The sequence below is a fragment of the Silene latifolia genome, chromosome X (genome assembly GCF_048544455.1).
Source record: "Silene latifolia isolate original U9 population chromosome X, ASM4854445v1, whole genome shotgun sequence".
In the NCBI taxonomy this organism is placed as follows: Eukaryota; Viridiplantae; Streptophyta; class Magnoliopsida; order Caryophyllales; family Caryophyllaceae; genus Silene; species Silene latifolia.
The window spans coordinates 191,842,254-191,864,547 of NC_133537.1; the positions used below are offsets into that span (position 1 = coordinate 191,842,254).

The following is a 22,294-nucleotide window of genomic DNA, read 5'->3' on the forward strand; positions in this document are numbered from 1 at the left end:
ATAAATGAAGATGATTAACAATAATTAAAAAGGGATTAAGAGAATTATATCTACTAATGATTCCAAAATAAAGCAAAGAATAATAGAAGTACTTGATGAATGATTGGAAGGTTGTCAATCTCCCAACAATAACCCAAATAATCTTCAATTACCCAAAATAAAAGATGAACAAAAGAGAAATTAAGGAAATGAGATTTGTATTAAGACTTGATTAGAAGTTGATTACAAGATTAAGAAGAGATTAGAATGATATAAACTACACTAAGGATTGATAAGAAGAACATGATTAATCTAATTAGACTAATGGGGTATTTATAGTGTGGATTAGGTACACAAATTAGGGTTTACCAAGGGCTTAAATGACGATTAAGTCCTTGAGGAATCGCTCCTATCAGAAAAATATGTGAGTCTCCTTTTTGCCAGTCTTTCACAAATATGTGCATCTTTCATGGAGGGAAGAAGAGGACGTATGAGCCTGTAAGACAATCCGAGCGTCCAAGGGGTCGGGACGGGCGAATTCTGGGGTGGCAGGACGAGCGTCTTCATGGCTGGACGAGCGGATTAGGGCGTGGTTGGACGGGCGTCCCTATGGAAAAGACGCTCGGATCTTTGGAGTCCTGGACGAGCGTCTTGCTATGCTGGACGAGCAGATCTCGTCACAGCTTTTCTTCACTACAAGAAAACACGACAAAGGCGACAGACATACTACAGTCGCCAAATTGGCGACAGAAAAAAAAAAACGGGCGACCACTATCCGTCGCCAATTTGGCGACTATACCTTTTTATCCAAAAATCCGTATGAAATCCACAGGCGACGCAATATTATCCAAATTGGCGACCGAAATCAGTCGCCAAATTTGGCGACCATTACCCGTCGCCAATTTGGCGACCAAAGACGGTCGCCAATCGTCTGTATATTTTTTTTTTGCCAGATTCTCACCCCGTCCCCTTCATTCACTTCAATCAAAAAAAAAAAAAACGCCCAAAAATCCGACGACCCGACGCCACCACCAACTACAACGACCACCGGACGCCACCACTCGCCGCCGCCATCCGCACACTACATCCCTACCGACCCTTTGTTTATAATAAAGGTTTGTTTTCGACTCAAATCGATTTAATTACTTCAATCCTTCATATTTTGTTTAAGTTGTGATGCTTATTTAGTATCTAGTTGTAATTTATACATTAGTGATGCTTATTATTGTATGTAGTTGTAATTTAATTAGCATTTTTGTTAATTAATTTGAGTTAGGGTTAGAAATTGGGGTTTTTGTTAAATTAGTAATGTGATTTGATTAGGGGATTGTATAAGGTAGTATAGTTTTATGAAGGTAGAAATTGGGGTTTTTGTTAAATTAGTAATGTGATTTGATTAGTGATGCTTAGTTTTAGTAATATTGAAGTAGTATTGTTGAAGGTAGTATAGTTTTATGAAGGTAGTATAATGTTAGGATTGTATAAATTTGCCTTATAATTAACCAAATTAAGTTAGAATGATTTAATTAGCATTTTTGTTAATTAATTTGAGTTAGGGTTAGAAATTAGCATTTTTGACAACTTGTATAATTAACCAAATTAATTAAGTTAGAATGATTTAATTAGCATTTTTAAAAAATTAATTAGCATTTTTCTTGAATGGAATGAGCATGATGTATAAATTTGTTAAATTAGTAATGTCATTTGATTAGGGGATTGTATAAATTTGCCTTATAATTTTGACAACTTGTTTAATATATAATGACCTAGTACCCGTTCAAGAATTACTCATTAGGAGCAATTCTTGAATAGTCCCCATTTTGGGATCTGTCTTTATGCGTTTCAAGTCACTTAGGTAGTAAACACATAGTTGTGATTTTATTAATGAGAAAAGAATTTGGTTGCAAATTTCTCCAATGTTCTCTGAATACATATGTGGAATATGTATCTTTTCCACATTGTGTATTTGGAGAACTAAGGGAATTCTTTGCGAATTTTTTCTCATTAATAATTCACAAATGTGTGTTTGCTAGTGACTTGAAACGTACATTGATGGGTTTAGGTTGGAGTGATAAGGACCCAATTGAAATCTTGAAATTAGCATAAAATGGAGGATGAGATAACCATTGCTTTTTTTGTTGAAATTAAATATTATTATTTAAAATGGTTAGTTTGCTATATATTGCTTATAGATTAAAATGAAGAGATCTGAACGTAGCTGGATGTACGAAGAAAGAGTAGATAAGAAGAAACGTCCTATCGCTAGATTTGTAAAGGGAGTTCGTGGATTTATTGAATTTGCTAGATGTCAAGATTCATATGATTTGGAACAACATAAACTTAGGTGTCCTTGTACTAAATGTAAAAACTTAAAATATTTATTTGACATTGAAGTAGAAGAGCATCTTGTTACAAATGGTTTTTTTCCAAACTACTACAATTGGATCTCCCATGGAGAAAAATATTATCCCGAAGAACCTCAAATCCAACAAAATGAGAACCCATATAGAGAAATGGTACTTGATGCCTTTCAGTCTAATGATTTCATTAATGACGACCGTGTACCAATGATTGATGAAGAACAACCAAACCCAAGAGCAAAAGCCTTTTTTGACATGCTAAGTGCTTCCGAAAAAACCTTATATGAGGGGAGTAGAATGACATTGTTACAAGTTGCATCCAGGATAGTTTCTTTAAAATGTGAGTATAATATGCCATTTAAAGCCGTTGATAGTATTGCTACATTGGTTGAGGATGTTATACCCGATAATAATGTTATGACCCGAAATTTCTATAATACCAAGAAAGTGGTCAAAGGTCTTCAACTTCCACATGAAAAGATTGATGCATGTCCTAAAGGATGTATGCTTTTTTGGAAAGATGATGCTTTGCTTGACAAATGTAAGAAATGTCAAAGGGATAGATATGACACAAGTGAAGGAAATATTGTTTTGAAGGGGAAGAAGGGTAATAAAAGGAGTGGAAAGAGAAAGAAACCAATATCAGAAAACACATTAATTTATTTTCCATTAGCTCCTAGACTTCAAAGAATGTATGCCACGAAAAATCTTGCCAACCAAATGAGATGGCACAAAGAAAATCCTCGTACACCAGGAAAGATGTGTCATCCGAGTGACGGGGAGGAGTGGAAGCGTTTTGATAGGTTATATCCCGATTTTGCCGAGGAACCTCGCAATGTGAGACTTGGCTTGTGTACGGATGGGTTTGACCCTTTTGGTCAGTTTGGTAGAAACTACTCGTGTTGGCCCGTAATGACCACGCCGTACAACTTATCTCCTTGGCTTTGTGCGAAAAGACAATTTATTTTCCTCTCTTTACTTATTCCGGTCGATAACCCAAAAACCATCTGGATGTTTATTTACAACCGTTGGTGGAGGAACTGAAGTATTTGTGGGAAGTTGGTGTAGAAACATTTGATGTGTCGAAGAAGCAAAATTTCCAACTAAGAGCTTCATTGTTATGGACTATAAATGATTTTCCCGCATATGGTATGCTATCGGGATGGGCAACCTGGGCGAAAGGCATGTCCTTATTGCATGGATAGGAGTAAAGCATTTTATCTTCCTAATTCCAAAAAAATTAGTTGGTTTGATTGTCATAGATGTTTCTTACCGGATGGACATATTCATAGAGAGAACAAGAAATCTTTCTTAAAAGGTAAGGAGGTGCGTGACAATGCTCCGGTTCGACTCTAAGGGGATGAGATATGGGAGGTTGTACGTGATTTGCCAACAACTGTCGATGGGACTGAAGAAGAGTTTAAAGAGTTGAAAAAGAAAAAAATGGTTGGTTTAAAAGAAGTATTTTTTGGGAGCTTCCCTCTTTGGAAAACAATGTTGATCAGACACAATTTGGATGTGATGCACATAGAGAAGAACTTCTTTGAGTTACTTATTCATACGATTATGGATGTAAAAGGAAAGACACGTGATGATATTAATTCAAGAATAGAATTGAAGAAATTTTGTGATCGTCCTAAACTTCATATTCGTAAGGATGGGGCTAAACCAAAAGCCATATTTACTCTTGACAAAGCTCAAAGAAAGGTATTGTGCGATTGGATAGGAAACTTGAAGTTTCCAGATGGATATGCATCCGATTTGAGCCGTTGTGTTGATTTGAAGGAACTGAAGTTGAAAGGGTTGAAAAGTCATGATTGTCATGTTTTCATGGAGCGCTTATTACCCGTGGCTTTTAAAAATTTACTCCCACTACGAGTTTGGAATGCGATTCTGAGAAATAAGTCAATTTTTTAGAGATTTATGTTCCTCCACGATATCGGTTGAGGACATGAGTCGTTTAGAAGACCAAATACCAGAAATTTTGTGTAAACTTGAGATGATATTTCCGCCTTCTTTTTCAATTCGATGGAGCATCTACCTATCCATTTGCCATATGAAGCTAAAGTTGGTGGACCAGTCAATATAGGTGGATGTATCCTTTCAAAAGGTTTCTTAATCATGTGAAGAAAAAAATTGGTAATAAAGCTCGTGTGGAAGGTTCTATATGCAATGCCTACCTAACGGAAGAGATTGCCAATTTTTGCTCTCTTTATTTTGAAAAACATATTGAGACCAAAGCAAAATACTTGAATATTGATGAAGCGGATGAACTAGACACAAGTATACCCAAGTGTTTCCAAATGCAGGATGAAATAGGGTGTTCATCAGTTGGGGGAACAAGATTTACGGATGACAAGGAGTATAACCGTGCCCACCTTTATGTGCTATCTAATTGTGAGGTTTTGGAGCCATATGAAGCTCAATTTGTGACAGATTTTATTAAAGATCACCCTAATGTGAACAGAGAGGATGTTTGGCATAAGCATGAGGATCAATTTCCAGCCTGGTTTCGGAAGCATGTATGTAAGCTAAATATTCAAGATGATGTGATAAGAAGCTTGGCTTTGGGTCCTTCTCGAAAGGTTGTGACGTGGAATCGATATTCAATTAATGGGTTTAAGTTTCAAACATTTGACTATGGCAAAAGTAAGGCTAAATGCAACTACGGCGTTACTATTTCTTCTCTTGATGGCAATGATTATTATGGCATATTAGAGGATATCTTTGAGTTGTGCTACAATGGCCGGGATAGGAGTTATAAAACCGTGTTATTCAAGATTAAATGGAGGGATAATTCCGTAGCTGGAACGAGAGTCCATGATTGTTACAAACTCGTGGAAGTGAATCATACTCGAACCTACTCTCAATATGACCCATTTATACTTGCACAACAAGCTCAACAAGTTTATTTTGCATCTCTTCCGAGCACAAGCAATGATAGACAACAAAAGCAATGGTGGGCCGTTTTTAAAACAAAGGCACGATCAGAAGTTGATACATCTTTTTTCCAAGAAGAGGTTGTATCGTAAACAGTTTTGTCCCAGTTGATCATGATGAAATTATTTATGCAAATGAGATAGAAGCGGAGGAGGAGTTAGAAGAGGAAGAAGAAGAGAATGATAAGGAGAGGGATGGGATAGAAGAGGGGGAAGAAGAAGAAGAAGAAGAGGAGGAGGAAGAGGAAGAAGAAGAAGAAGAAGAAGAAGAAGAAGAAGAAGAAGAAGAAGAAGAAGAAGATGAGGATGATGATGATGATGAGTAAGAGAAGGTATTAAAAGTATACATATCAAAATTTGGAAACAATTATTAGCGTTTTATTTTGTCTTTTATACTTGTTTATTAGGTTTTATTTTTTTGTATCTTATAATAATTATCTTGTAATATTTGCTAACACTTTTTATTCAATTGTAGTACACATGGCTCCTGGAGGAAGTAGGCAGCGCGGAGGCTATAGTGAGGGAGGTAGTAGCTCCCGGGAGCAGGAGGAGGACGTTGACCGTTCTACTACGGAGGTGAGTGAGGAGGAGGAGGAGGTTGCTATACCCCGACATACTGACAACAGGATGATCCTTGATCCGAATGGTCTTTGGTAATTTTTTATTCATTCTATTTTGTAATTTTTTTATTTAGTAATAAATGACTTTTTTTAGACATATGTTAATTATACATTATTTTTTTCCTATATAATTATGTTTTTAACATGTTTGATTTCAGGTTTAGAAGTCAAACAGTTGTTCGTGGTGTGACTAATAGCACCCAAGAGAACATGACACACGGCGTTACTTGTTGGAGTAACGCTAGTGATGAAGATAAGGAGATGTGGTTCAACAACTTCCGGGTATCTATTTATAAAATATATATTATTAAATATAATTTATTTATTCTTTTTACCTTATTATTAATTTGTTTCTCATCTATGTGTTTACTTTTTGTAGCGTGTGTTCTATTGGCCAACCAACCTTGAGCGCCTAGTTTGGCAAAGGTATAATGACATTGGCAAGAAGAGGCTAAGGGACAACATGTATAAGGTGTCTAAGAGGAAGAAGACGCCATCTTTCATGAAAGGTATTTAGTTTCTTTTAATACCCGTAATTAGTTAAAATTCATTACATATTTTGAAAATATATTAATTAATAATTGTTATTTTATTGATTACGGGTTCGTCATATGAGGAATATACCAAGTACCGGAACAATCCTGAGTTCAAGGAAGCATCGGCCCGGAACAAGATCAACAGGAAAGGAGGAGATAAGGATGCGGAAGTTGAGCCTACTCATTATGGAGGGTCTCAATCTTTTCATGATCGTGTGGTGTTAGATGTAAGTTATTTGTCTTAGCTTTTAATTTAATAGTCTTCTAATTTAATTAGTCTCATTAATTATCATGTTTGAGTAACAATTTCCTTGTTTTTTTCCGGAAGACCAAGAAGAATAAGGGTAAGGTACCCACGATTGTTGATCTCTTTGTTGACACTCACGCAAAGAAGACAAGCAAGGGCAAGTTGATCTTCGCGAAGGAAAAAGATCAACAGTTATATGTAAGTGTCAAAAAATATAAATTTCTTAGCTTTTTAAAGTATATGTTTTATCAATTTTTAGATAAGTAACCTCTAACCATTAATGTTTTATCAATTTTTTAGGAACAATTCCTTGTCCGTAGGAAGAACAACCCGGAAATTGATGACAATGAGCTATGGTTTGATCTTGTTGAGGGGTTCCAAAGAGGAGATGTGTATGGAGCCGGGTCGGCAAAGGAGATTTTCTACCCTCCTACAAGAAGAAGAGTGTCAATTTCCTCCCAACAACAACCTTATACCCCAAGTGTCGTGAGTGTGCTCCAAGCTCAATTAGCCGCCAGGGAGAGGCAGGATGCCGAGAGGGAGAGGCGGGATGCCGAGAGAGATGCTGAAATTCGGAGGATGAAGGAGGAAATGGAACGGATGAACTCCTTCTTCGCCAATTGCAACACTGGGTGGCGCCCGCAACCAAAGGATCCTAGAGATCCTAATCATGGAGGTGGTAGTGGAGCGGGAACAAGTTTCCCTGTTATGTAGTTTTTTAGAAAACATGTTATTCCCGGATAATGTTAGATGACCAAAACTCGTAGAACTCGTAGTTGTGTGTATGGAACATGATTTTCTTTATCAAGTTTGGTTGTGTTGACTTCCCATGTGTTCTCTGCTGGAAATGTTGGTTTATTTGCAGGTTTTTACGTATTTGGCTAGGTCAAAAACGATTTTTACGCTAAAAAAAATGTAAATTTGGCGACGGATACTGGGCATTTGGCGACGGGAAACCGTCGCTAAGTCTCTGATCATGAATTAATTTTATGGGCATTGGCGACGGGGAACAGTGGTTTTGGCGACCAAAAGCTGTCGCCAAAATGGCGACCAACATCTGTCGCCAGAATGGCGACCAAAATCCGTCGCCTTTTTAAAAAATATGGAGATGACGTGGATTTTAGGAAAGCGACTAATAGCAGTCGCCTTTTTAGCGACTCATGACAGTCGCCAATTTGGCGACGAATTTTGGTCGCCCGATTTAAAAAAATTCAGTCGCCAAAATTGGCATTTAACGCGCTGTCGCCAAAGCGACCAAACCCAGCTACGAAGTGCGGGTGACGGGTCTTAGTCGCTTTATTCTTAATGGCGACTGTTCTCAGTCGCCTTATATGGTCGCCAATTACCTTATTTGTTGTAGTGCTTTTTCTTCTTTTCTTCCTCTCTTCTTCCAATAATCCTCCGGGATTTAGTCGGGGATGCAAGGATTTCTTCATCATTACCCATCTACTATAATATGTACAAAAAGCCTTCTAGTCTTGTCTTCTTTTTGATGCTTGGTCATTAGATTCGATCAATTTAGCTCTATTTTGCCATGAAAATGCAAGGTTTGCACTCCTCTCCTACCAAGGAAACAAAACCTCAAAGAATATGCAAAACAAAGGACTAAAGATAGTAAATGACCCAAATATGCACTAAAAAGCATAGGAACGAGGCTAATTCGGGGACTAAATATGCTCAAATAATGGTCACATCAAATATCCCCAAACCGAACCTTTGCTCGTCCCGAGTAAAGAGGTGACAAAACTAGGACCCTTATTTAAACTACCCTAATAATATAGCCGACATGAGACAATTAGCGGGTCTCACTCCGCTCCTTCAACTCACAACAAGACAACCATGAGGTAGGATGCCTTCTTGCAAGGCAAGGTGGGTCTTGCCAAAATGGCGACACATCCAAACATTAAAGCACACAAAATCAAGTAATGGATGCATCTACAAAAGAATAGCCACTTTCCTCATCTAAGTGGCGAAAATTATCTACAAAGGAAGCAATTTAAGGGTACACGCTCCCTCATAGATGCAATTTCTTCAAACTACTAAGCCTAGAAGGATACCAATAAATCACTTCCAAGTTGTGTCAAGCTAGGGTACCTCTGTGCTCAATCGTTAAATGCTTTTATCAAGAATAGACTCCCTATGTTGTTAGAAACACTGGAGGATCGCGGAATTCCCCTTCTTGCCTAGACAAGAAGAAGGGTCGTCCCCTCTCTACCATGCACAAAAGTGGATACGATGGATAAAGGGATCGATAGAATTTGAGTTTCATTTGGGAGTTTGCTTTTGTTGTTGTTTTTCCACCCAATTTCTTATGGCATATAACATTTGAGAACACTTTTTTTTTGCCATTTCTTTTGATTTTTGGCATTTCAATACTTGACAACTTTCAACTTTTTGCATTTTCTCTTGAACATTTTCAAAGTCACCTAAATTAGTAACGAGGGTGCCTTATATTTGAAGCATGGGAGTTTTCATTTTTGTTACTCCTCTTTTCTTTTGATGCAATTGCAAACTTTTTCTTTTCTTTTCTTTTCTTGAACTCAAATTTTTGAACAATTTCTTTTTGTGCCCTTTCCCTTTTTGATGACAAAAATATGGTAGAACATGGATGAATGATGGTTACATGGTTTCAAGGGTCACCTTGGAATAAACGGTAGCCAAGGAGTTATCACACCACAAGGTACCCATTGACTAGGCCTTAATCTATGGGTCAAAGGATACTAGCATGACACATCCTAGGGTGTTTTACAAGTGTTCTAACAAGCAAAGTCTTAAGAAGAAAAACATCTACTAGGGCCTTATATGCACTTGTCAAGCTTCCCAAGTAGACGATTTCACAAAATTTTTCAAACATGCAAACTACATGCCATGATGCAACTAACATTTATACATCCTAATGCATATGCTTCTACCAACTAGTATGTCAAATAATCTAAATGCAATCCTAAATTCACATTGTTTTTACCGCATCAATCAAAATAAAGCCACATAGTCATTAACATAGAGAGGAAGAAAGGAGATTGGAAAGATCATACCATGCTGTCTTCAATATCCTCATGTCTCGGATGTGGCGTAGTTAATCAATGTGAACAAGGATGAACAAACACAATATATACAATAATATAAACAAGACTACCCTACAAAGGAAATGAACATGTTTTTGAATTCTCAATTTTTCAATTTTTTGGATTTTTCGAAATTTTTGATTTTTTTGGATTTTGAATAAAAGTAAAGTTAGAATTTCCCATCCCCACACTAGTATGGGCATTGTCCTCAATGGCCAATACGATAGGAAATTATGCAAGCATGATGCATGATTTCTAAACTAAATGCAAACTATACTAAGCTACACTACATGATGCATGGGTTTTTGTTTTGGCGGAGAGCATAATTTAAATTAGCTCCCGATGCATATGCATGGACTTCCCCAAACCAATTTAGACATTATTTCTAATGTCTTGAATTTCGGGGTAGTTCATGCACATGGAATGCAATGCATGAAACTACAAATTGATATTTTGGATTTTATAAGTTGGGAATAATTAAAAGAACACCTTAATGAAGCCAAGGTGTTAGTCCTCCATGTTGCTAGGACTCCACAAACAAATGATCAAAATAAAATAAACAAAACAAAAGAAGTAGACAAACCATAAGAGGGGTGAAAGAGTGTAGGAGCCTCCAAGGTTTGCTAATCCTCCATCATATCATCATTATCGTCATTTTCCTCCATAGATGTGGAATCATCTCCACTCCCACTTTCACTTCCTTGCTCTTCCTCACTTTCTTTTTCCTCTTCTTGAGTTTCTTCTTCTTCTTCAACATTCTCTTGAACCTCTTCTTCTTCACCTTCTTCATCAACACCCTCATCAACAATATCCTCTCCACCCGGTCTTCCACCACTAGAGGTGCTAGGAAATAAAACTTCCCTATCCGCCCAACTAGGCAAAGGACATGATGGAGCAAGAAGTCCTTGGCTAGCTAGATGTAGGAGGGGCGGATATTGGGCCTTGCAAGCATCCACTCTATCATTCTAAGCTTGCTTGTGCATTTCCCTCATGAGTAGAGTCATGTAATCATTTCCTACCTCGACATCCTTAGGTTTGAACTCGTGATACTCAAATGGGTAGGGTGGTGTGACAATAGAGGAGGAGGGCTCGTCAATCTCGCCTCTTTGTTGTTGAATAATATACTCGGTCTCCTTGGAGAGTGGAAGAAGGTAGTTTGGTCGATGAACACTCAATCGGCATATCTTTGAAGGCAAAGTGAAGGATCTAGCTTCATGGTTAACCACCCATATTTGGTGTCAAGAAAATCATGCTTGACCTACTTAAACTTGTGAATCATGGTGTCCATGTCAATGAGATTACCTCCTTTAACCGCCACATAAGTGTTGTCTTTGTTGAAATTTGGGTTAAAGTGCTTGGCCAAATGGGTAACTAGTCCTCCATTTACAATAAAAGCGGTGCCTTCTTTACCACAATCGACATTAAGCCATCGTTCAACCAAAAGCCTTAGAGCATTATATGGCTTAGTATATTCCCTTCCTATGTTCAAGGCCGACTCAAGAAGAACACAATCGAGCTTGGTAAGATGATTAGTACCATTTCTTGCTATCAAAGTATTCCCAATGACCTTATGCCACACTCTAATGCCCAGATGGTGGACTAATAGAGCACGACAATCATGAAAGCGCACAAATTTCTTTCTGGAAATTGCCTCCCAAAGAGGAGCGGGGTCATACTTGTCGGGGATGTTCGTATATTTTGGGGTATCACTAAGGCCTAAAATATTACTCAATTCACCAAAAGTGATACGTCTATCAACATTTGAAAGACGAAACTCGATGTGGGTTCTAGTTTCCACCCTTGAGACTTTCAAGGAACTCAAAAATTCCAAGGTGAGGGAGGGGTATGTCAATTCTTTCATGGTAAACAATTTACCCAATCCCATAGCCTCAAAGAAGTTTTTGGTTTGTTCAAGAACACCCAACTTTATCAAGGCATCTTCACAAATAAATTTTGTAGGCATAATGGTCTTCTTAGCAAAGAGAACAAATTTATCCCTATGAGAGTCGGAAGTGAAAATTACCTCCGGATAATTGGATAATTGCTCAATGACCGGAGTTGTTGATGTTGTAGCTTCCATAGGGGGACCTTGTTGAACCTCCAACCTTGTCTCATGGACTACCAATGCCTTTGACAATTGTTTTGCTTGAAGAGTTTGTTGCCTTTTTGAAAGTGTCTTCTTTAGGGGTGCCTTGTTACCTCCTTTAGTTCTTGCCATTCTTTATTACACCAAAGAAAGATTGAAATCTCCAATTTTTAGTTATTCCCAAATCGATTTAAGATGAAAGAATGTTGCTTTGTATCTTAAAAATCGACTCAAAAGTTGAAGATTTTGGTGTTTAAATCAATTGTTGTTGTAGAAGGAGTGATTAATTTTTGTTGTGAGGAAGTTTGGATTTGATTTTGTTGAATTTGGTTGAGGAAATTTGGTTTTGTTGATGTAGAGGATGAGGGTTTTTGGGGTTTTTGGGTTTTGGGTAGTGTTTGAATGTAGAAAAATGAAAATGAATGAGGGATAAGGGTTTAAGAGACCCGTTATATTTGAAACAGCAGCAGGGGACGAGCGGACCAAGGGCTGGGACACTCGGATTCTTCGTTTTTTGCCTCAGGAAATGACGCCACAGGACGAGCGTCTTTCAGCAAAGACGAGCGGATTTTTCAATTTGGGACGAGCGTCTTCCTGGACGGACGCTCGGATTCTGTTACAGGGTGATTTTTTAAATTACAACAGCAGAAAGACGAGCGTCTTCTCGGTAAGACGAGCGTCCTGAATCAGACGAGCGGATTCACACTTGAGACGCTCGGATTCTGTGACAGACCATTTTTTTGAATTCTGCGGCTCTGCCAGACGTGCGGATTGTATCTTGGACGCTCGGATTCCTTGACGATGAGCGGATTCCCTTTTTGGCCGCTCGGATTCTTCCTTGTCCACACGGATTCAGGTCCATCCGTGGGTACTGCATAACCCGTAACATTTTTCATTCTTCAATTCTCGTGTTCTTCATTGTGGGGGCGCTACAAAAGCATGAATAGCCTAGGCAATTGCTATCCCCACACTAAGTCAAAGTACTACACATTAATTAAATCATAATTTCCTCCCTCACTTCTCTCAAAAATGATGAATATCTTGATCAAGGCACAAAAATATAAATCCAAAAATGACAAAAATGCAATGTAAAAATTAAAATGCAAGTTAGGGAGTTAGAATATTTACAAATGGTGGTTTAGGGAGGACTCCACCAAACTCTCATCCAATGTGAGATGTCAAGGGGGAATGTTCAAGGTGTTGTTGATGTTACTCAACACCTTGAAGAAGTAGTCAAAAGCTTGTTCATTGTCATGATAAAGATCCTCAATAGATCTTTGCACTTGTTGTTCTCCGTGAAGGTCTTGGTTCATAGCATTACCAATGTAGGGATTGAATATCCCTTCGAACTCATCATCCCAAAGACCGCAATCTTCGTCTACTTGATCATTAAAAATTTCTTGAGTTGATAGGGACAACTCTCCTTCTTTCTTGTTTTGGCCAATGAGGCCATGCTCTTCACTTGTCATGGGTGAGCTTTTCAAGCTCTCTTTGTTGCTATTTCCTTGCTCTTTTTATGGAGCATCATCAACTTTCTTTTTCCATTGGAATTCCGACTTCTTCCTATCATCCTTCCGGCTATAGTGATCAACCATAAAGCATGGTTCATGCAAACGGGGAGCTCTCATGGTCTTGTCAAGATTGAAAGTTATGGTCTCGTCTCCCACTTCTAGAGTAAGCTCTCCGTGCTTCACATCTATCACCGCACCCGCAGTGTGCAAGAAAGGTCTACCGAGGATGATCGAAATATTGGAGTCTTCTTCCATAACAACAATGACAAAGTCCACCAGGATGAAGAATTTGCCGATTCTCACGGGAACATCTTCCCATATCCCTAACGGTATCTTTGTCGATCTATCGGCCATTTGGAGTGTGATGTTGGTACATTTAAGCTCTCCCATCCCTAGCCTTTTACTAACCGAATACGGCATAACACTCACGCTTGCTCCTAGATCACACAAAGCCTTGTTGATCATGGTGTCGCCAATGGTACACGGTATTGAGAAGCTTCCCGGATCTTAAAGTTTCGGAGGTGAACTCCCTTGAAGGATTGCACTACTCACCTTAGTGAAGGAGATAGTTTCAAGCTTCCGGATCGACTTCTTTTTCGTAAGGATGTCCTTCATGTACTTTGCATAGGCCGGCACGTGATTGATTAATTCCGTAAAAGAAATCGAGACTTCCAAATTCTTCACAATTTCCATGAATTTTCCAAGTTGGTCATCAAACTTAGGCTTAGCTTGACGACTTGGGAATGGAAGTCTAATCACAATGGGCTCCTTCTTCTTGGCCTTTTCTTGATTTTTCTTTGAAACTTCTTCTTTTGTTGGTTCATCTTCCTTAGAGTTTTGCACAACTTCTTCTTTGTCACTAGCTTCCACAACTTCATCCTCAACTTGCTTCTTTGGTCCTTCGTATCTCGTACCACTCCTCAAGTGAATGGCACTAACCGTTTCATGTCTTGGGGGATTACCTTGAGATGGTAATTGGCCCTTTTGGCTTTGAGAGTTTGAAGATGCTAGTTGGGTCAATTGGGTTTCCAACATTTTTGTGTGGGCTAGGATGTTGTTGATGGTGATGTCCTTTGCTTGGCTATCCTTTTGCATTTGAGTGAAAAACTCTTGTTGATTCTTTTGCATTTGGAGGACCGCTTTTTGAACATCAAAACCTTGGTCATTTTGTTGATTGTATGGAGTTTGATTTTGATAACCTTGGTTTTGGTTGAAAAAGGGTCTTTGATTTTGGTTTCTCATGGGAGGTGGGGTGTATTTTTGTTGAGGGTTTTGAACATTTTGGCTTTTGTATGAGAGATTTGGGTGGAATTTGGTGTTTTCGTTGTAATAATTGGAATAAGGGGTACCACTATTGTATGCTTGAAAAGCATTCACTTGTTCATTTGTTCCCCTACATTCACTTTGGTCATGTCCCAAAGTTCCACAATTCTCACATATCCCCCTTGGGATTGATGAAGATGCTACCATGGCATTAACATGATGCTTTGGTGATTTTGAAGCTTCTTCAAGTTTAGCCATAGCCTTTTCAAACTTCAAGTTAATGGTGTCAATATGAGCACTAAGTTGACCACCCAATTGAGTAATGGAGTCCACTTCATGCTTTCCTCCTCTAGTAGCCTTGCGAGGTCTACTATATTGTGAATTATGGACCGCCATTTCCTCAATCTTGTTCCAAGTTTGATTATCGTCAACTTCGGTGAACATACCATTTTGATCCCATGTTGAGAATGTTTCTTGATTCTTCATAAAGACCATTCCAAAATTGTTGTACCAAGAACCACTCGCTAAGTCCATGATGAGGACATGAGCGACAAATTCCTTTGAACCGCTCCCAAGCTTCATACAAAGATTCTTCATCCCTTTGCTTAAAACCCGTAATTTGAGCTCTTAGCATGTTAGTCTTTTCCGGAGGGTAGAATTTTTTGTAGAAATCTAGAGCTAACTTCTTCCAAGAGTCAATTCCAAGAGTAGCCTTATCAAGGCTTTTCAACCATTGTTTTGCGGTGCCGATTAGAGAAAAAGGAAATAAGACCCATCGAATTTGGTCTTGAGTCACACCGGTTTGTGAAATCGCATCACAATAGTCACAAAAAGTCTCCATGTGGGAGTGAGGGTCTTCACTAGGCATTCCCCCAAATTGGCTTCTTTCGACTAATTGGATAAATGCGGATTTAACAATGAAATTCCCGGTTAAGTGTTGTGGTGTGGGAGTACCATTGGGTAGGTTCTCTTCGGTTGGTACGGAATGTGATGAAAATTTAGGCATTGTGGGTTGATTTTGTGTTGGGTTCTCCTCACCTTCTCTTGCAAAAGGGTTGATGAACTCAATAGTATTTGGTTGAATATCAACAACCTCACCAATACCTCTCAAAGTACCTCTAGCAAATCTTCTATTGGTTGTCAAAGTCCTTTCAATTTCGTGATCAATGGGTAACAAGTTACCTTGTGATCTTCTAGACATGCAAAATATCAAACAACTTGAAAACAATTAGAACAAACCTTGAGGAGTTTTACTTCCCCAAGGCAAAGAAAGACACAACTAATAACATTATAGGAAAATCAAATCATGTTAACACCGTCCCCGGCAACGGCGCCATTTTTGGTCGGAACTCACTTGGAGCTTAATTTTCAGTTACTTGTCGCTAGGAGCACCTAGACCAAAACAATATTTATAACTTCACAAACAACTCTACTATTAGTAAAGAGGCAAGTAAAGGTCGGATCCCAAGGGACGGTTATTGATGTAGGATTTTCGATTGCAAGTAGCGGTGTCTAGGGATGTCACGATTTGAGTTGAGATGAGAAGATCACTAAACTAAATAGCAATAAAAGTAAACAAGCAAGATGATTAAAATGAGATGTAAACAATTGATTAAAAGCACTAGGGTGTCATGGGGTCATAGGGGATTCATGGGAATTGATCATACAAACATATTCTCAAATTATAAGCAAGCAATTATTGTTGTGATGGATCGAGTTGGTTTATATTTTACAATCCTAGGAAGGTTTGGGTCCCGGAACCGAATCGATTAGATTGTACAACACCTACAAGTCGACTTAATCCTCCCTATCCAACTATATGCATGGTCTAATGAGACTCGAGTTGGTTTATGTCTTACAAGTCTCATTTAAAAGGTAAGTGATGGGTAAAAAATGCAAGGATTCATAGGCTCGCATTTCATCAAACATAACATGTGCATAAGTTGAAATCTCAACAAGCAAGCAAATTAATTATGAAAACATATTAAATTAAGCATGAATCATCCCCCATTTTGGTTTCCCATAATTACCCATTAACCCTAGTTAAGGAAACTACTCACTCATTATCAAGTTTAACATGTTAACAAGGTTGTCAATCATATTAACAAGGCAAAACATGATGAATAAATGAAGATGATTAACAATAATTAAAAAGGGATTAAGAGAATTATATCTACTAATGATTCCAAAATAAAGCAAAGAATAATAGAAGTACTTGATGAATGATTGGAAGGTTGTCAATCTCCCAACAATAACCCAAATAATCTTCAATTACCCAAAATAAAAGATGAACAAAAGAGAAATTAAGGAAATGAGATTTGTATTAAGACTTGATTAGAAGTTGATTACAAGATTAAGAAGAGATTAGATTGATATAAACTACACTAAGGATTGATAAGAAGAACATGATTAATCCAATTAGACTAATGGGGTATTTATAGTGAGGATTAGGTACACAAATTAGGGTTTACTAAGGGCTTAAATGACGATTAAGTCCTTGAGGAATCGCTCCTCTCAGAAAAGATGCGAGTCTCCTTTTTGCCGGTCTTTCACAAATATGCTCATCTTTCATGGAGGGAAGAAGAGGATGTATGGGCCTGTAAGACAATCCGAGCGTCCAAGGGGTCGGGACGGGCGGATTCTGGGGTGGCTGGACGAGCGGATTGGGGCGTGATTGGACGGGCGTCCCTATGGAAAAGAGGCTCGGATCTTTGGAGTCCTGGACGGGCGTCTTGCTATGCTGGACGAGCGGATCTCGTCACAACGTTTCTTTTTCTTTTTTTCTTCCTCTCTTCTTCCAAGAATCCTCCGGGATTTAGTCGGGGATGCAAGGATTTCTTCATCATTGCTCATCTACTATAATATGTACAAAAGGCCTTCTAGTCTTGTCTTCTATTTGATGCTTGGTCATTAGATTCGATCAATTTAGCTCTATTTTGCCATGAAAATGCAAGGTTTGCACTTCTCTCCTACCAAGGAAACAAAACCTCAAAGAATATGCAAAACAAAGGACTAAAGATAGTAAATGACCCAAATAGGCACTAAAAAGCATAGGAACGAGGCTAATTCGGGGTCTAAATATGCTCAAATAATGGTCACATCAATAAGACTCCATATGAGATATGGACAGGGAAAGTCCCTTATTTGTCATTCATGCGTATTTGGGGTTACGAAGCATACGTCAAGATCAAGTCTTACAACAAGCTTGCACCCAGGTCTGACAAATGTCTTTTTGTAGGATTTCCAAGGGAAACACGTGGCTATTTCTTCTACAATAAACACGAGAACAAAGTGTTTGTGGCTCGTGATGATGTCTTCCTAAAAAAGGAGTTTATTTCTAGGAGACAGAGTGGGAGAAAATTTGAACTTGACGAAGTTCGAGAGCCACAAACCGAGAATGAGGTAGAGGAGAACGTGGAAGATAGCATTCCCTCTTCCTCTGAAACGATTATTGTTCCTAGAAAGTCAAGTAGGATTTCTCATCCACTTGACCGCTACCTTGGTAACATCGAAGAGGAATGTGTGTTGTTACTTCTGGAAAGTGATGAACCCACTACCTACAAATCGGCCAAGTCTAGTCCCGACTCCTCGCATTGGCTAGAAGCCATGCGGTCCGAAATGGATTCCATGTACGAGAACCAACTATGGGACTTGGTTGATTTACCTTAGGGATTGCAACCCCTTCAGTGTAAATGGATATATAAAATTAAGCTCGGCAAGGATAAACATATAGATGTTTACAAAGCTAGATTGGTGGCAAAAGGTTTCACCCAAGTTCATGGTTTACACTATGATGAAACCATCGCTCCAGTCGCTATGCTTCGGTCCATTAGGATAATCTTAGCGGTTGCCGCATTTAATGATTATGAGATTTGACAAATGGATGTCAAAACCGCCTTCTTGAATGGGATTCTAGAAGAGTAAGTGTACATGATACAACCTGGAGGTTTTGTGGATACATCTAACCCTAAGAAAGTGTGTAAGCTCAAGAAGTCCATCTATGGTCTTAAGCAAGCATCTCGGAGTTGGAATCGTCGCTTTGATCATGTTATTAAACAATACAGTTTCACTAGAAGTGTTGTAGAACTGTTTTTATACATGAAGTTTAGTGGGAGTAAGGTTATATTCCTTATCCTATATGTGGATGACATATTGCTCATCGGGAATGATGTTCCATCGCTCACTTCCGTTAAGGAGTGGCTAGGGAAACACTTTCAGATGAAGGAATTCGGAGAGGCATAATGAATCTTGGGTATCCGGATCTATAGGGATAAGTCCAAGAGGATACTAGCATTGAGTTAAGAAGCTTATATTGACAAACTTCTTTCCGTGATCAACTGACCCCTTTCGGTCACGCCTGTAGGAACGAACCCCAATTGATAACTAATTAATTGTATGAGATACAATTTATTTAGTCCCTTGATTTATAGACCAAAAGGTTAGTCGATTATTTTAAGAGAGATTTCGAGTTGCGAACTCGAGGCGCGGCAGTTATTATTTAATTATGCGATAATTGAATAATAAATTTTGGGAGACGGGTTTTAGTTAATTAATTGTTAATTCACTAAAACTGTACTAATTGATTAATGTGATTAATATTAGTACGTAAAAAATATGTGTAGGGTACACGTATATTTACGGAGTGTTTTGGACGAAATTAATCGGGTAGCATTTAAACATAAAACGATGTTTAAATAAAATTTACACGTATTTGTGCGACAAATATAAGAACCAAAATGGACCCGTAAATGGGACATTAGATCGTGTAAATAAAGTGTAGTGGATGATTATAAACATAATCATTTCACTTTGCTTGTTTTTCTTCCATAAGTCATCTTATGATCATTTGCATGTGATATAAGATTGGACAAAAATTGAAACAAGCTAACACCCACACTCTACCCTCTCCCACCGGTTTTCCTCCTCCATTTAGACCAATTTTTGTTCATTTTTCATAAGCTAGCTCACTTGTGTTTTGCATGTGAACAAAAATTGTCCATCTCTCTAAAATAGTAATACATCACTTACTAACCTTTTAGTAATAAAAACAAAATAATTACTAAGATTGTTAGTAATATTCACATATTATCAAGGGTTAAATTTTACTAGTATCTAGTTAATACTTGTAAAATTATTTGGGTGTTGTTCTTGGGTGCTACTTGAAGGAGACTTTCTTTTTCAAAGATTTTCTAGGAGGATCATCCATCTTTATTTAGCTCAAGAACAAACTAGATAGGTGATCTAACTTGTGCCCATTTTTACCATAAATATCAATGTAAAGAAATTGTTTTTTCGTAACCTTTATTTTTATGCTTTTATATTTGCATGCATGTTACATAGATCACTAAATTAACATATTATGAGTTATTTTTTTATTAATTATAGAGTCTAATTAGGATCTATGATCATTCGTCGCGGTGTGCAAGAAAGGTCTTCCTAAAATGATAGGAATGTTGGAATCCTCCTCCATGTCTACAATGACAAAGTTTACCAGGATGAAGAATTTGCCAATTCTCACGGGCACATCCTCTCATACCTCTGAAGGTATCTTTTTTTATTGATCCGCCATTTGAAGAGTAATGTTAGTGCACTTGAGCTCTCCCATTCCTAGCCTCTTGCATACTGAGTATGGCATGACACTTACACTCGCTCCAAGGTCACATAATGCTTTGTTGATTCTAGTGTCGCCAATAGTGCATGGAATAGAGAAGCTTCCCGGATCTTTGGGTTTTGGAGGTGAATTTCCTTGAAGAATAGCACTACTCACTTTGATAAAGGCAATAGTCTCTAGCTTCCGGATGGATTTCTTCTTGGTAAGAATATCTTTCATGTATTTTGCATAGGCCGGAACATGATTGATCAATTTCGTGAATGGGATTGAGACTTCTAAGTTCTTCACAATCTCCATGAACTTTCCAAGTTGTTCATCAAACTTAGGCTTAGCTTGACGACTTGGGAATGGAAGTCTAATCACAATAGGCTCTTTTTCCTTAGCCTTCTCTTCATTCTTCTTCTTTAAAACCTCTTTGGTGGTGGGTTCTCCTTTATAGTTCTCCACAACTCTTTACTTGTCACTAGCATCCACATTGTCTTCATCAATTGGCTTCCTTGGCCCTTCATACCTTGTACCACTCCTCAAATGGATGGCACTAACCGATTCATGTCTTGGGGGATTACTTTGATGTGGTAATTTCCCTTTTTGTCTTTGAGAGCTAGAAGATGTTAATTGAGACATTTGGGTTTCCAACATCATGGTATGGGCTAGTATGTTGTTGATGGTGATGTCTTTGGCTTGGCTATCTTTTTTCATTTAGGTGAAAAATTCTTGTTGGTTCTTTTGCATTTGGAGGGCCACTTTTTGAACATCAAAGCCTTGGTCATTTGTTTGATTATATGAAGGTTGATTTTGATAACTTTGGCTTTGGTTGTAAAAGGGTCTTTGAGCTCGATTTCTCATTGGAGGTGGGGTGTATGTTGTCGAGGGTTTAAAAAATTTTGGCTTTTGTATGAAAGGTTTGAATCGAATTTAGTATTCTCATTGAAATAGTTGGAATAAGGGGTGCCACTCTTGTATGCTTGGAAAGCATTCACTTGTTCACTTGTTCCCCTACATTTACATTGGTCATGTCCCAAAGTTTTACAACTCTCACATACTCCATTTGGAATTGAGGATGATGTCACCATTGCATTAACATGTTGTTTGGGTGATTTGGAAGCTTCATCAAGCTTAGCCATGACCTTCTCAAACTTCAAATTGATGGTGTCAATATAATCACTGAGTTGAGCACCCAATTATGTGATGGAATCTACCTTATGCTTTCCTCCTCTAGTAGCCTTTCGAGGCCTACTATATTCTGAATTATGAACCGTCATCTCTTCAATTTCGGCCCAAGTTTGATTGTCATTAACTTCAGTAAACATACCATTTGATCCCATGTTGAGGATATTGCGGGATTCTTCATATAGACCATTCCAAAATTGTTGCAAAAGGAACCACTCGCTAAGTCCATGGTGTGGACAAGAACGACAAGTGTCCTTAAATCTCTCCCATGCTTCATACAATGATTCCTCATCTCTTTGTTTGAACCCGGTGATTTGGGCTCTCAACATGTTAGTCTTCTCCGGAGGATAAAATTTCTTGTAGAAAGCAAGTGCCAGCTTCTTCCATGAGTCAATACCAAGGGTAGCCTTGTCTAGGCTCTTCAACCATTGTTTTGCGGTACCGATCAAGGAGAAAGGAAATAATACCCATCGAATTTGATCTTGAGTAACTCCGGTTTGAGAAATCGCATCACAATAGTCACAAAGAGTCTCCATATGAGAATGAGGGTCTTCACTAAGCATCCCTCTAAATTGACTTCTCTCAACTAGTTGTATGAATGCGGATTTGGCAATGAAATTACCAGTTAAATTGTAATACTCCGTATATATGAGTCTTTGGGTACTCTATCGAGTAGGCCTTACTCTGTCGAGTAAGGGTAAGTTGCGTTTTAGAAAAGTTTCTGACCTGTTGGGTACTCGATCGAGTAAATTTGGGATACTCGATCGAGTAAGGGGTACTCGATCGAGTACCTTGGGTACTCGATCGAGTAGCCGGTTTACGGGAAGTTTTTCTCGGGTTTTGTTAATTATGCGATTAAGATATATAACCTTCGTCGTCATTATTCTAAACACTTTTGCAAAACCTA

At 38.3% G+C, this 22,294-nt stretch overlaps 1 protein-coding gene and 2 non-coding genes across 3 annotated transcripts; all 3 read left to right on the forward strand.

Moving 5' to 3' along the window:
• Nucleotides 1-979: 979 nt before the first annotated feature.
• LOC141619001 (uncharacterized) lies at nt 980-6,415 on the forward strand. Its single transcript, XM_074436045.1, has 4 exons — nt 980-1,094; nt 5,754-5,931; nt 6,057-6,180; nt 6,278-6,415. The coding sequence occupies exons 2-4, from the start codon at nt 5,759-5,761 to the stop codon at nt 6,413-6,415; spliced, it is 435 nt and encodes a 144-aa protein (XP_074292146.1). The 5' UTR covers nt 980-1,094; nt 5,754-5,758.
• An 8,718-nt stretch (nt 6,416-15,133) lies between these two features.
• Nucleotides 15,134-15,240, forward strand: LOC141625821 (small nucleolar RNA R71). The gene has a single exon (XR_012535572.1). It is a non-coding gene; the product is annotated as a small nucleolar RNA R71 (small nucleolar RNA).
• Nucleotides 15,241-21,609: 6,369 nt separating this feature from the next.
• LOC141625259 (small nucleolar RNA R71) lies at nt 21,610-21,716 on the forward strand. Its single transcript, XR_012535048.1, has one exon. It is a non-coding gene; the product is annotated as a small nucleolar RNA R71 (small nucleolar RNA).
• Nucleotides 21,717-22,294: the final 578 nt, after the last annotated feature.